This window comes from Sceloporus occidentalis, unplaced genomic scaffold (assembly GCF_023333645.1).
Source record: "Sceloporus occidentalis isolate IW3139 unplaced genomic scaffold, rSceOcc1.0.p SCAF_10, whole genome shotgun sequence".
Classification (NCBI taxonomy): domain Eukaryota; kingdom Metazoa; phylum Chordata; class Lepidosauria; order Squamata; family Phrynosomatidae; genus Sceloporus; species Sceloporus occidentalis.
Window position 1 is genome coordinate 33661420 of NW_028316990.1, and position 13128 is coordinate 33674547.

At 46.3% G+C, this 13128-nt stretch overlaps 1 protein-coding gene across 1 annotated transcript in view; it reads left to right on the plus strand.

The window, feature by feature from the left end:
• Positions 1-1592: 1592 nt before the first annotated feature.
• Positions 1593-13128, plus strand: part of LOC149306421 (extracellular serine/threonine protein kinase FAM20C-like) — a 74649-nt gene continuing 63113 nt past the window's right edge. Inside the window, exon 1 of the mRNA XM_089476870.1 lies at positions 1593-2772. Within this exon, the coding sequence (XP_089332996.1) occupies positions 2081-2772 (692 nt within the window). The 5' untranslated portion in view covers positions 1593-2080. The remainder of the gene's footprint in view (positions 2773-13128) is intronic.

Consider the following 13128-nt stretch of genomic DNA (forward strand, 5'->3'; position numbering starts at 1 on the left):
AAACTCCGGAAAGAGACGAAAGAAGAAGAAGGAGGAAAAAAGGAGGAGGAAGAACCCCAAAAGCCAAGGTCTTCTCGCCTCTTCGAAAACCTTCCCCAAAAGACCTATTTTCCTGTGGATTTTGAGGGTGAGATCAATTCAATCCCCTCTTTTCTCTTTTTTTAGGAGGTATTTTTTCCATCCCTCCTTTCCTTTCTCTGCTCCTGCTTCGGTTTCTCCACCATTTCCTTGGCTTTGAATGCCATTTTTTGAAAGGCATCGCTACCTTTCTCCTCCCCAAAAGGAAAGCGAGTGGGTTTTGCTTTTTTGGGAGAGGGAAAGACATCCAATAAAGGTCTGTTTTTGGGAAGGAGGGCTTTGGCAGCCTCTTGGTTTGCCTTTCCTTTCCGTCTTTTAAACCCGATCCGGAGCTGAAGGCTTTTCCCTTCCAGCTGCGATGCTTTGCAAAGCCCTCTGCAACCGGGTTTCAAAGCCTTGACTTCCCAGATTTGGTTGCCTTTTCTCCTTTCTTCTCCATATCCCCCTATTTTATTGTATTGCCTTTTGGGAAAGATGCAAGGAGGACTCCTTTCCCAACCGACAACTGAGACCCAAATGCATCTGAGGAAGGAGGCTGAAGCCTAGGGAAGCTCCTTCTGTCCATTTCTAGCTTTCAGATAGACCTCTTTATTGGGTCTTTTCTTTCCCTGCCTTTGCAATGCCTGGTTGGACTGGGAAGGCTGGGAAGAAGCATCCTTAGCAATGCCTTTACACATCGCCTGAAAGAAAAGAAGCAAGACTCGGCAGCCTTGGGAGGCTTGAAAAGCACCACCAGCATCATCATCATCTCTATTAGAAGATAGATATTGATCTCTGCTATGATGCCTTGGACCCCTGGAGCTTCGCCTTCGCCGATCCCTTTCTAAGTCCCCTTTCAAAGACTGGGCTCTGCGAGTCTTTTTTGGACCCCTGAGACTCCCCCCCCCTTTTAAAGAAGAACCCTGATCTCTGGGATCCTTTCTTGACCCACCTCCGGCTCCTCCTCTGGGATCCCCCTTTTGAATCCCCTTTCAGCCTCCAAGAAAAATACTGAGCTGTCATGAGATCTTAAGCCACCTCTGGGACCCCCCTTTTGAAGACCCTTTCCTTCAGCCTCAGAAGGGAGACTCCTACTGAGCCCTGCCGGGAGGATGCTCCCTTGAGCCGCCTCGGGGCTCCAGATCCCTCGCTGGCCTCCTTTTTCCCTTTCAAGAAGAACCATCTCTTCCTCGAGCAAAGAGAACATCCTGAACTCGGGGGTTCACTCCCGACTCCTCTCCGGATCTCTTAAGAAGAGGGAAAGCTGGCTCCATCACTCTAAAGGAAGGAAGGAAGGAAGGAAGGAAGGAAGGGGAAAGAAAGGGAAGAAGAAAAAGGGACGGAGGGAGAAAAGAAAGAAAGAAAGGAGAAGAGAGGAAAGAAGGACCCTCTTTCTTTAGGTCTTCAAGCGACCTAAAAGGGAGAAAAAAAACCCAAGGAAGGAAGGAAAGAAAGAAAGAAGAGAGGGAGGGGAGGGAGAAAGGAAGGAAGGAAGGAAGGGAAGAAGAAAAAGGAAGGGAGGGAAGGAGGGAGGGAGGAAAGAAAGAAGGGAGAAGAGAGGAAAGGAGGACCCTCTTTCTTCAAGTGACCTAAAAGGGAGAAAAGACCCCCAAGGAAAGAGGGAAGGAAGGAAAGAAGAAAGAGAGGGAGGGAGGAGGGAGTGAGAAAGGGAGAAAGGAAAGGAGGGAGGAAGGAAGGAAGGAAGGAAGGAAGGAAGGAAGGAAGGACTCTCTTTCTTCAAGTGCCCTAAGGGGGAGAAAAGACCTCCAAGGAAAGAACGAAGGAAGGAAGGAAGGAAGGAAGGAAGGAAGGAAGGAAGGAAGGAAGGGGAAGGGAAGGGAAGAAGGAATCCCCTTCTTTCTTTCTTTCTTTCTTTCTTTCTTTCTTTCTTTCTTTCCTCCCTGGGCCCTGAGGGCGGAAGAGCCGAGGAGGGCGAGGAGGAGAGCCCTGCTCCCCGGGAGGCAGGCATCCGGCTCGGCGTCCGAGTCCTCCGGGGCCGGTTGGCTCTGGGGCGTCGTCGGGGATGAAGGTGCTGCTGGTGCGCCGCTTCCGAGTGCTGCTGGTGCTGGTGCTGCTCTTGGCCTGCTCCCTCCACATCATGATCGACCTGCTGCCCAAGCTGGAGCGGAGGGCGGCGGTGGCGGCGGTGGAAAGGGACGGAGCAGCCGGCGGAGGAGGAGGAGGAGGAGGCCTGGGACTGGGCTCGGAGAAGAGGCCGGCCTCCCCCGGCTGCAGCTGCGCCCACAAGGCCCCGGCGCCAGGCCCTGAGGCTGGTGGAGGAGGTGCAGCGGGGGTCTCTGCGGCCTCGGAGTCGGCCTCGGAGGGCGGCTGGCCCAGCAAGCACACCCTCCGTCTCCTGCAGGACTTCAGCAGCGAGCCGGGCTCCAACCTGAGCTCGCCTTCCCTGGAGAAAGGGCCCCCTTCTCCTCCTCCATCCTCGCTCCTGCTGGGCCAGGACCCCAACCAGAAGCCCCTCATGCTCCCCGAGGGAGCCAAGGGCCAGCAAGGAAGGCCGGCTGCTCCCAGCGAGGCCTCTTCCTCCTCTTCCTCCTCCTCGAAGCTGGCGGCCCTCTTCCAGCACGGCCTCTACCGCCTCCCCGCCGCCGGAGCTGGGGCTCCCGCTCTGTCCGAGGCCGATCTCCTCTTCAACGTCAACAGCGACATCCGCTTCAACCCCAAGGCAGCCGCCGCCGCCGCCGCAGAGAACCCCGAATGGTGAGTCAGTCAGTCAGTGGCTCCCCAAAATGGAGGGGGCTCCTCAGAGGGAAGGCCGCCTCCGCCTGCTTTCCACAGCCCCTCGCCCTCCGCCCTGAAAGAGAGAAAAGGGGGAAGGCTCCCCTTCACACACAGAGACCCCCCAAGACACCCCCCGTCTCCCTGGGAAAGAGAGACACCCCCTTCCCGCCAAAAGCATTGAAAGAAGGGGAAGGGCACCCCAAAACCACCCAGAGAGCCCCCGGCTATTCCTGGAGAAAGGCAAAGGCAGCCCCCTCCCCGTCCCACAAAACCCTTCCAAGAGACCCCTCAAAAACTACGACTGAAAGAGCCCCTTCAAGCATTGACAAGAAGCCCCCCTCAGCCCCTGAGAGCTCCTCTTGCATCCATGGAAAGAAAAGAGGCTTCCCCCATTATGCCCCCCCCCAAAAGCCATCTGAAGAGCCCCTTCCTCGCCCATTTCAAGAGCTCCCCCTCATCCCCCAAAAGAACCCTTTCAGGAGCCCCTTCCTTTGCCACTCCTCCCTGAACCTTAGAGGTCCTTCTTCCCCCTCAATTCAAGGGATGCTTCCTCACCCAGAAAACTATTCAGAGGGCTGAAAGAGCCCCCCAAAAAACTTTAAGACTGTTTCCCAACCCCAAAGCCATTGACAGGCCTTCCCTTACCCCCAAACCATGTAGGAAGCTGCCCATTGCCACCAAAACCATTAAGGGACCTCCCTCACCCCCTGAATCCTCAACCCTTCACCCTTTAAGCTCTTAAGAGTGCCCCTCATCCCATAACCTTTCCAATGATGCCCTTCATCCCATAACCTTTCCAAGGATGCCCTTCATCCCATAACCTTTCCAAGGGTGCCCCTCATCCCATAACCTTTCCAATGATGCCCTTCATCCCATAACCTTTCCAAGGGTGCCCCTCGTCCCATAACCTTCACCCCTATTAAAATATTTCCTTCTTGTCCCCAAAACCATTCAGAAAGCTTCTGTGCCTCCAATAAAAAGCATGGAGCCCAGAGTCAAAAAGGACCCAAATAGACCCCAGAAAAGACAGATGAGTTTAGTCTTGGCATCCTTCCCCCCAAAAGAAAACCCACAACATAACAGGACCTCCTTCTAAAACATTATCGAGGATGATTGCCTCCTTTTTCCTTCCATCCTAAAGAATAAAAAATGGAAGGGTCTTGCTTAGGTTGAATGCTCTTTTCAGAGCTTCATTCCTGCTTCAGCATCACCCCAAATCTTGCACCCCTGAAACCCCAATCTCTCTTTAATGAAGGGAAATGGTAGACTTCATGGATGGAGTCTCTTTAGAATAGGTCCCCCACCCTAATAAAAAATGGGTGAAGGTCTTGCATTGGCAAGACTCCCGTCCACCAAAGGTTATGATGTATAAGATGTTGCTTCCTCCATAGAGGAGAGACTTAGGGTTTGAGAGCCCCCTCCCCAATAAAGCCGAGAGGAGACCTTCCTGGACCGCCATTCCATCTCCTTGGACTTACATTGCTTGACCCTTGCCAGCAAAAATGAGAATAGAGTGGGGCCTTGGCATCCACTGGGGGTTGGGTCCAGGACCCAAATCTGTAGATGCTCAAGTCCCATTATATACAGTGGCATAGTAAAATGGTGGCCCTTATATAAAATGGACAAATGAATTTATATATGTTTGGAACATATATAAAGCATGCATGGATTGAACATATTAAAACAGCATTCCAAATATATGGGTCCAGAGGGCCAACTGTACTGTGTTTCATTGACTTGTGAGAGTAGTCCTGGCTCATGTTGGCCTCTCGGATTTGTTCTCCACTCCCAGGCTGAGCAAAAATGGATGGTGGTTTTAAACTCAGTGACATGACACCCCTCCTCCCTAAAGGCAGAGCTGGACATAGCATTGCAAAATGTGTCTTTTGGACTCCCTTTGATTCGACCTCCCTGCAAAATAAACACAACCCCTGGAAAAACATACGGCAAAAAATGGATGCTTCTTTTCAGCGAGTGGAATAAGGGTTTCAAGGAAGAATTGCTTCCTGTCCTCCCCGCAACCTCAGTCCATATAACAAAAATGTATAGCGGAGCTTTGGAAATGTAACGCTGTCAGATGTCTTTTTATATCTTGGCTAGAACTTCATTGTGTGTAAGGCAGCCGCAGGAGAAAAACTCTCCTCCCATGAGGTTTTCCACCATGATTCCTCCCTGCCACCGCTGCCCCATCCACACATAAGTAGAAGAAGGGTGAGATGCAGTGTTTCTAAGGATGCTGTTAATGGGGTTATTGGATTGCTCCATGTTCTTTTAAGGCAGGTTGCTGTTGCACCCCAAAGACAAAGAGAATGGAAGGGAGAGGAGCAGTGTATGCTCTCCGCACACCCTGCAAAATATCCCCCTAGAAAGGAAAAACCTACTGTAAGTAGGGCAAGCAGTATATTTTGAATGCTGTTTTTAAAGGGAGAGGGATGCTTTGGTTCACCAAAGGAACAGAAGCAGGATAAAGAGATTTTCCCTCTCTGATGCCCCCCCCCCCCTCTCCATCTTGGTGTACCCCTGCTAGGGTTGTTTCAATGGAGCCTGCTAGGTCAATCCATGCAAGATGCTGCCAAGGATAGGTATGATGAAGTAGGGAGTGTGTCTTCTCTTTAGATCCTCCATCACAGGGACGTAGCTAGGATTTTAGGAAGGGGGGGGGGGGGTCCAGACTAAGTGCCACCATTATAATGGTGTTTGGGTGCAAAGTTGCAGCAGCACACACCATTCATTTTTCTAATGGAAGGGGGGGGGGTCCGGACTCCAAGAACCCCCCCTTGGCTACGTCCCTGTCCATCATCATCATCATCATCATCATCATCATCATCATCATCATCATCACTATTGTATAATCTCAGCCCCCCCCCTCTCCCCTCCCCTCCCTAGATTTGCAGAATCTCTTTAGTTGAGTCAGATAGGATCAGGCTGTGCAATTGCAGGTACATTCTTCTCTTGATGTCTCCCCGCAGTATCTCTTGTCCTTTCCAATATATATATATATATATTCGTAACCAAGATTTTGCTATTTAGATTGTGAGGATCTGGTTCCTTAAAAACATCAAGGGAACAGTGCAGGGTTTGAACGTGTTCTCCCTGTGCCTCGATGCAGGGAAGCTGAAAGAAGCAACCCAGCTTCCACGCTTCCAAGAGCATCGTCCACCAAATGACTGGAGCGTTTCTAACATGACAGACTGCACTTACTTAGGTGCAAATCCCACTGAGCTTCTGAGTTAACCTCCAAGCCTCGTGGTGTTATGTGAGCATCCTTCCTCTGATCGCATTCCCCCTCCGCCAGATGATATTGCAGAGCTTCTGTTTTCTCTTTTATTAGGGTCAAGAGCCTTAGGCATGTCACATCCTCTCAGCCTCAGGGGAAGGCCATGGCAAACCTGGTCTAAACAAGTCTCACCAAGAAAACCCCATGATAGGTCCGCTTTAGGGTCGCCATAAGTCGGAAACGACTTGAAGGCACACTACAACAACAAGCAATGACATGACATGACATGAAATTTGGGGTGCCCTCCCAACATGGCCCCATTAAAATGGTTACAAAGCCTTACTGGAGGTGATGGACCATACCCCTCGTATACCCTGGTTGCCCAAATGAAGGCAAGATTTAACTCCTACCTTCTAGGCCTCCATCATCATCATCATCATCATCATCATCATCATCATCATCATCATCAGGATGATAGGGATATGATCCTTTTTATCCCAAGATTTCCCACAGCCCACATGGAGCTGTGGAGATGCCATGCCTCAAACCCAAGACTTTCCGAAGCATGAATGATTCAAGAGAGTATCCTCAGCTAACCCCTCGTCCTTCCTAGCTACAGGGAGCCTGAAAAGCTAAATGAGAATAGTACAGCAAGGATGATACTACAAGTTGAATATCCCTTATCCGAAATCCCCAGATGCTCCAATATCCAAAACTCTCTTCATGGGCACCTGAGATAGTGACACTTTTGCTTTCTGATGGTTCAGTGTACACAAACTTTGATTCAGGCACAAAATTATTTTTAAAATGGTATAAAATTACATTCAGGCTATGGGCATAAGGTCTAAATATAAATGAATTTGTGTTTTGACTTGGGTCCCTTCTGCAAGATTTCTCATTATGTATATTTATATATTCCAAAATTCATTAAAAAAAATTCTGAAATACTTCTGGTCTCAGCATTTCAGAGAAGGGATAATCCACCTAAACTTTCTCCTCATCTAATTCTTCCAGAACCAGTATAGCATAGTGGTTTGTAAGACACTGGGAGACCAGAGGTTGAATCCCTGCTCAGCCATGGAAACCCATTGAATGACCTTGAGCAAGGCACACTCTCTCAGCTTCAGAGGAAGGCAATAGCAAACCTCCTCTGAGCAAATCTGGCCCAGAAAACCCCATGATAAATTCATTTTAGGATTGCCATAAATCAGAATGGCTTAAAGACAGAACAAAGCTGATTCTTCACAGTGGCCTCTCTATCCTAAAGAGAAATAGCTAGTCTCAACTGAAGCAGATCCACTGAAGGAATGGGATTTATGTGTTGATTATTTTGTCATTAATTGCTTTTGTTGTTAATGCCTTTGACGTATGCTGACTCTATGCATGAGAGGCCTCCAAGAGCCCTCACTGTCAACTGCAAACTCAGGGCTGTGTCTTGTTTGATTTGAGCCTCTCCACCTGTAATGAGGTCTTTTGCCTTTCATATTGCTTTTTTACTTTAACCAAGCACTATCATTTTCTTAATGAGTCATGCTGTCTCATAATAAGTCTAAAGTATGATAACCTCAGTTAAGTCATTTTGGCTTCTAGGGAGACTCCAGGTCAGGCTTGCTTTTCTCTTGGACCCATTTATTGGTCTTTATGGCAGTCTCTGCTCTCTGCAGAACAGTCCTCCAGCACCGCATGTCAAAGGAGTTGATCCTCTTCCTATGGGCTCCCTTTACTCTTCCCAATGTTGATTTATCATATAGCAGTCGATTTAGTATGTCTATTCTAGTTCGTTGTTAGATATAGGCCCACATCTAAATGTTGATGGCTCAGGAGTTAGAAACTTTATCTTTTATGTAATATAATCCTTTGGTTTCTTTCCAAGCATTCTCCCTTGTGTTGGCTTAGGGTCTTTACCCAAAACCTTTCCGCACCCTCTGCTAAAGCTTTCCAAATATTTTGCTAGTCCTTAAAGCATGCAACCTGGATCAGGGTCTATTTAGCCATCTTTCCCAATCTTGGAACATACCCCGCCAATGGTTTTGGGTTGTAGCTCCCATTATGCTCACCCATGGTCAAGGATGTTGGGAGTTCTAGTCCAACGTTATGGAGGAGAGGACTGATGTAAGGAATACTAGACTAATGCTTCAAAAGGAACTTCCTCACTTAAAAACGGAGAGCTGCATATTCACTAGATGGTGCTGTCTTCTTAGGGCTGGCAAAAGGGGTTTTGCTAGAGGTGGCGTCTTCCATCACAGAGCAACAGTGACTTAGGGGAAGGGGCTTGCATTTGGCTGATGCAATTCTTAAACATGGAGGTGTAACCATCATCCTGCCCTTTCAATGTGTATTCACCTTGTATGGTTGGGACCTACAAGTCCTATCATCTTTGATCACTGGCCACATGGATTGGAGGCTACAGGGGGATGCTGTCCAAAATTTCAGGAGGGCACCACAGGGCAGCATGGCAAAGCTGCTCTAGCCCTTCTCTCTTTTCCTTCTTCTCATGCTAGAAGGGATTAAAGCCTTTTGGAACAATATAGTGATGTGCGCTCAGTGTGACTGCAGTACATGGAGTATCCACCATTCTTTGCCTCTTCAAAAAGTCAGCTTCCTTCTTCGTTCCTAGCAGAAAAGCTAGGAACAAGAGAGGAACTCTGTCTCTATCCACAGTATTCCAGGTGAGGTCTGACCAAACCAGAATAGAGAACTACTACTTCCCTCGCTCTAGACACTATACTTCTATTGATGCAGGCTGGAATTGCATTGACTTTTTTTAGCTGCCACATCCCATTGCTAACCCATGTTCGGCCTGTGGTCTACTAAGATTCCCAGACCCCTTTTGCATGTACCGCCTTTAAGCCAGGTGTCACCCATCCTATAACTGTGCATTTCGTTTTTGCTGCCCAAGTGTAGTAGCCTACACCTCTCCCCGCTGAAATTCATTTGAAGGCTTCTTCCAAAAAGCATTGAAGGGTTCTTTTTTCTTTCTTTCACCACCCCCATTTGTCTATTATTGATATGGCAGTAGCCAATAGTGAACATAATAGTGTACCTGGAAAGGCGGACTTATACGATCTCCCCTTTTCTGTCTGTTTTGCTGTTTGCACATGCTCAGTAAAGGATTCTGGAGGCAGCTGCTGTTTACCTTGCCTGTTGTAGAAATACAACCGGAGCTGTACTGTGATTACCTAGAGTAGAATTATATTCTTTTCCAGCTCAGACATTATTGCATTGTTTTCTCTAGCGACACAGCTGCAATCCAACACCAAAAAGTCTGTTTTTTTCTCACCCCGCTTCATCATCCTTCCATCTTGATGATGCATCTAAAAAATCTTCCAGCTAGACATAGGATATGGAGGAAAGGAGTGGCTAGGGCACTTAAGAAGGCTTTGTAAAAAAGGACATTCTTTATAAGAGGCTTTGTTAACTGTGATATGTTTATATAGAGGTCTTTAGCTTTCGTTGAATGTAATCAATATTAAAAAATCACATTTTCTCACTTTTGTGGCTCTCTAGTGTAGAGATTACAATGCCAACAATCCTCTGTACGATTACTCAGGTGTAAATCCTATTGGTTTCATTTGGACTTACCTCTAGGTAATGTGTATAGCGTTGGAGGCCAAATTTCATCTATTCACATGATTGCAGTATTCTTATACTGCCTCTGCTTTCATGGTATCTGCAAAGCAGTTACATTAAAATGTAATGGAAGTGTTCCAATCCTAAGCGTTTCATTTGGGAATCCAAATCTTTCGTCATGTTTGATAAAGGCCCAGTTTGCTGGTGTGGGCTGATGGAGGCAGCAGGCTGAGAAACAACCCCAAAAAGAGAGAGGTTAGGTTAATAGTTTACTAATTTGCATGTTAAAAATTGAGAGTTGTGTGCGCACTTGAGAGTCTGCAAAGTGCTTTGTTAAAAACCTAATGCCTTGTAAGAAAATCACTGTTATTCTTTATGTTTGTACTTGGACGTTTATGGCTGTAGTCTTGTAAATGCTTACCTGGAAGTATGTCAGAGTGCAGAAAGCAGATAAGAATAGTCTTGTGTTGCCTTGAGTAACAATTCACTCTTGCATGTGCCTTTTAGGGGGTAGATGCCCTCTGAACAGAAAGGAGACCCCTTACATTTAATGCAGTTTAATCGGAGAAAGGTTTGAATAGAATAGTAGCCTAAGTGGACAACACTTTGTTAGAGGAGTAGAGAGCCTCCATCTTCCAGAGTTGTAGTCCAAACCACAGTCCTTCGCCACGATGGTGGGAGTTGTAGGCCAAAGCTTGACGTTTGGGGAGACCCACTGAATTAATTGCTAAATGCATACCCTCCAGCATTTTATAGATAAAAGCCAGGAGACATGTGGTCAAGCAACATCAAAGTATGGTTAAGATGACAAAACTCATTAATGAGGAAGAAAACCCAAGCTTGGAGAAGCTTCAGGAGCCTGTTTGTGCCTGAGTCTACTGAGAGGGGGCAAGACTCTACCCCTTATTCTACTCTTTTCCCACTGACTCAATTGACTACAGGCTACTTTTGCACTTTGAACTGTTTGCTGCAAATAGGCTGAAGTCAAAGAGTCAAAGTGGGAGGAGGATAGAGAAGATGGGACATTTTAATAGCTGATGAAAAAGTGGGACAACAGAGGATTAAATGGGACTTTATCTTTCCAAATTAGGTCAGTGGGAGGGTGAGTGAAAGGAAAATCAACACATAGGTGTAGCCCATTGATTCAGCTGACTTACTCTAGTTGTCACTAAGACTAGCATTCAAACCTACATCTCCTGAAGGTTGTTCTTCACCAGTCCTTCATTGCTGCATGGCCTAGGATATTCAGAAAGCTGATTATATGCTGAATCAGGCTAATAATCCATCTAGCCCAGTGTTGTCTGTACTGACTGGCAGCAGTTCTTTAGGGTATCAGGCAGGAACTGGTGCCAAGGACTGAACCTGCCAAGCTCTTGCATGCAAAGCATGCACTTTACCACTGAGCCATGGCATGTTCATTGTGATGCCATGTCAAGGTCTCCAAACAGAGTCTTGGGTATATTCTCTGTTGAATGCAAATCCATTGCAGGTGTTGAGAACAGTGATCAGGTTAGATATTTTATACCTCAGGACAACTGTTGTAGTGCTGTCAAAACAAATTGGTTACTTCTTTTAAGCCAAGGTCCTTGGGCCTTGTACATATTTGCTTTTCTGGTGCATAGCACAATTGATTAGTTTACAGCAGGTGGGAATCATGTAGCCTTCCATTTTATTATTACATTAATAAATGAAATTTGTTTCATAAAGATCAAGTAGACCACACATACTGCAAAGAACAAAAATAACCTTCTGGCTTTGCATCGCACATTTTAGTGTCAATATTAAGACAGAAATATTTTGTGTTCAATTGAGCAAGTCTTGCAGAATGTCATGCCACATGTTTTGGGGTTGAAAATCCCAGTGTATAAACGATGGTTTGGATTGCTGGATGTTGAAATATCTAGATGGCTGCATGAGTCCCATCCTTGGTCTAAAACAGTGATCTCTCTGGTGGAAAGCATACAATGGATTCTTTGCAAGTGATCTGAAACATTGAAGGGAGTGGATGAAAAATATCCAGTGCTTTCTACATGTTGTTTTTTTTTATGACGGAAGATGCTGTTCATCACAGCTGGAGAGCTCTAAGTTGGAGAAAGCTTGACTAGGCAGAGTTTCAGCATTGCAGTTGAGTAACACAGCCTCATAAATCACATATCTCACCTGAATGCAAAATTGGATGTGACAACAAGCAGCTGCTGCCTCCTGACCATGTTGTCCTTTGTTTGGGGCTGTTGGCTTCCTCAAGGAAACAAAAAGCAGTATTTGACTATAGGCTAGCATGGTGTAGTAGTTTGAGATTTTGGACTATGAATCTGTAGATAAGGATTAATTTATTACTCCTCAGACCTGGAGCCTCTCCTGACAGCCATCCCATTTCTTTATCATCATCTGATGGTTTCCCATATTTTGTACATTTCTTTTCCCAAACCATCTTTCCATTCCAGAATCTGAATGACTCTGTTAAGGCTTAGTTACTGTCGTGAGACTGCTTCTATGGTCCTATGGATCCCCTTCCTCCATTTTGCTGTAGCATCCCCCAGTCTGCAGAGTCAACAAATCTTTCTCCTGCCTGCAGATATTTTGGAAATATCAAGTTATTTCTCTTTTACATATGAAGAAGTTTTCTTGCTCAGTAAAGGCCTCACCTGGACTGAAGGCAGCCAGGGCGAACAGGGATAGTCCAAAATGGAACAATGCTGAAATTGTTCCCACATCCACTAAGACACGGAGAGGGGGGTTGAATTACAATAAACCTTGAAAAAGATGGCAAAAGAGTGAAATCTTTGAGGGAAGCACAGTCTTCAGGGGCTGCATGCAGGCTGGAGGCTATGTTTTCTCCATTCTCTTTTAGCAAAAAACAAATGGAAACGATGTTTTCACCCAAGCCTGCCTTAATCCCATCCACATGGGGACTACACACTGGGCACTTTTATGGTTTGCATGATCCCAAATTCGATTGTTCCTTCAAGGTTGAAACAATCTGCAGGATTGCAGGCAGCAGGGTGCTAGGTTCTTGACCTAAATATTCTGTCTTTTCTTTTTTTCCAAGAGTGTTTCTGGCCTACTTACCCTTAGAGATACATAGAAAAATGTGCAATCCAGTTTTCTGCTCAGTTCCTAAGTAGAAAATAATAACACTGGTGCTTACCAGGGAATGCAAACCTGACAAATGATGGTGACCCTATTTATATATATATAACATTTGTAAAACTGAATTTGACTTTTAAAAAACATTTTAATACAGCTGCACTAGCTTAAAATGCATCAAGCTGCTGCTAGGCCACTTAAAATGGCTGCTGTGGGGGGCTACCATTATTTCTTCCGAATGGTATATTAGCCATACCTTTCATCATGTATCATAATTCTGGACCATTCTGAGAGAAAATAAACCCTAAACAAACCCGCTACCTATCTGAAAACCCATGAAGCAAACGGCCATTCTTTGGAATATGGATTAACCAGCTGTTATCCATATTTAGTTTTTTACTTCACTTCTCATTCACTTTCTACCCAGAACCTGCTCACTGCAAAATTCCTGGTGACATGCC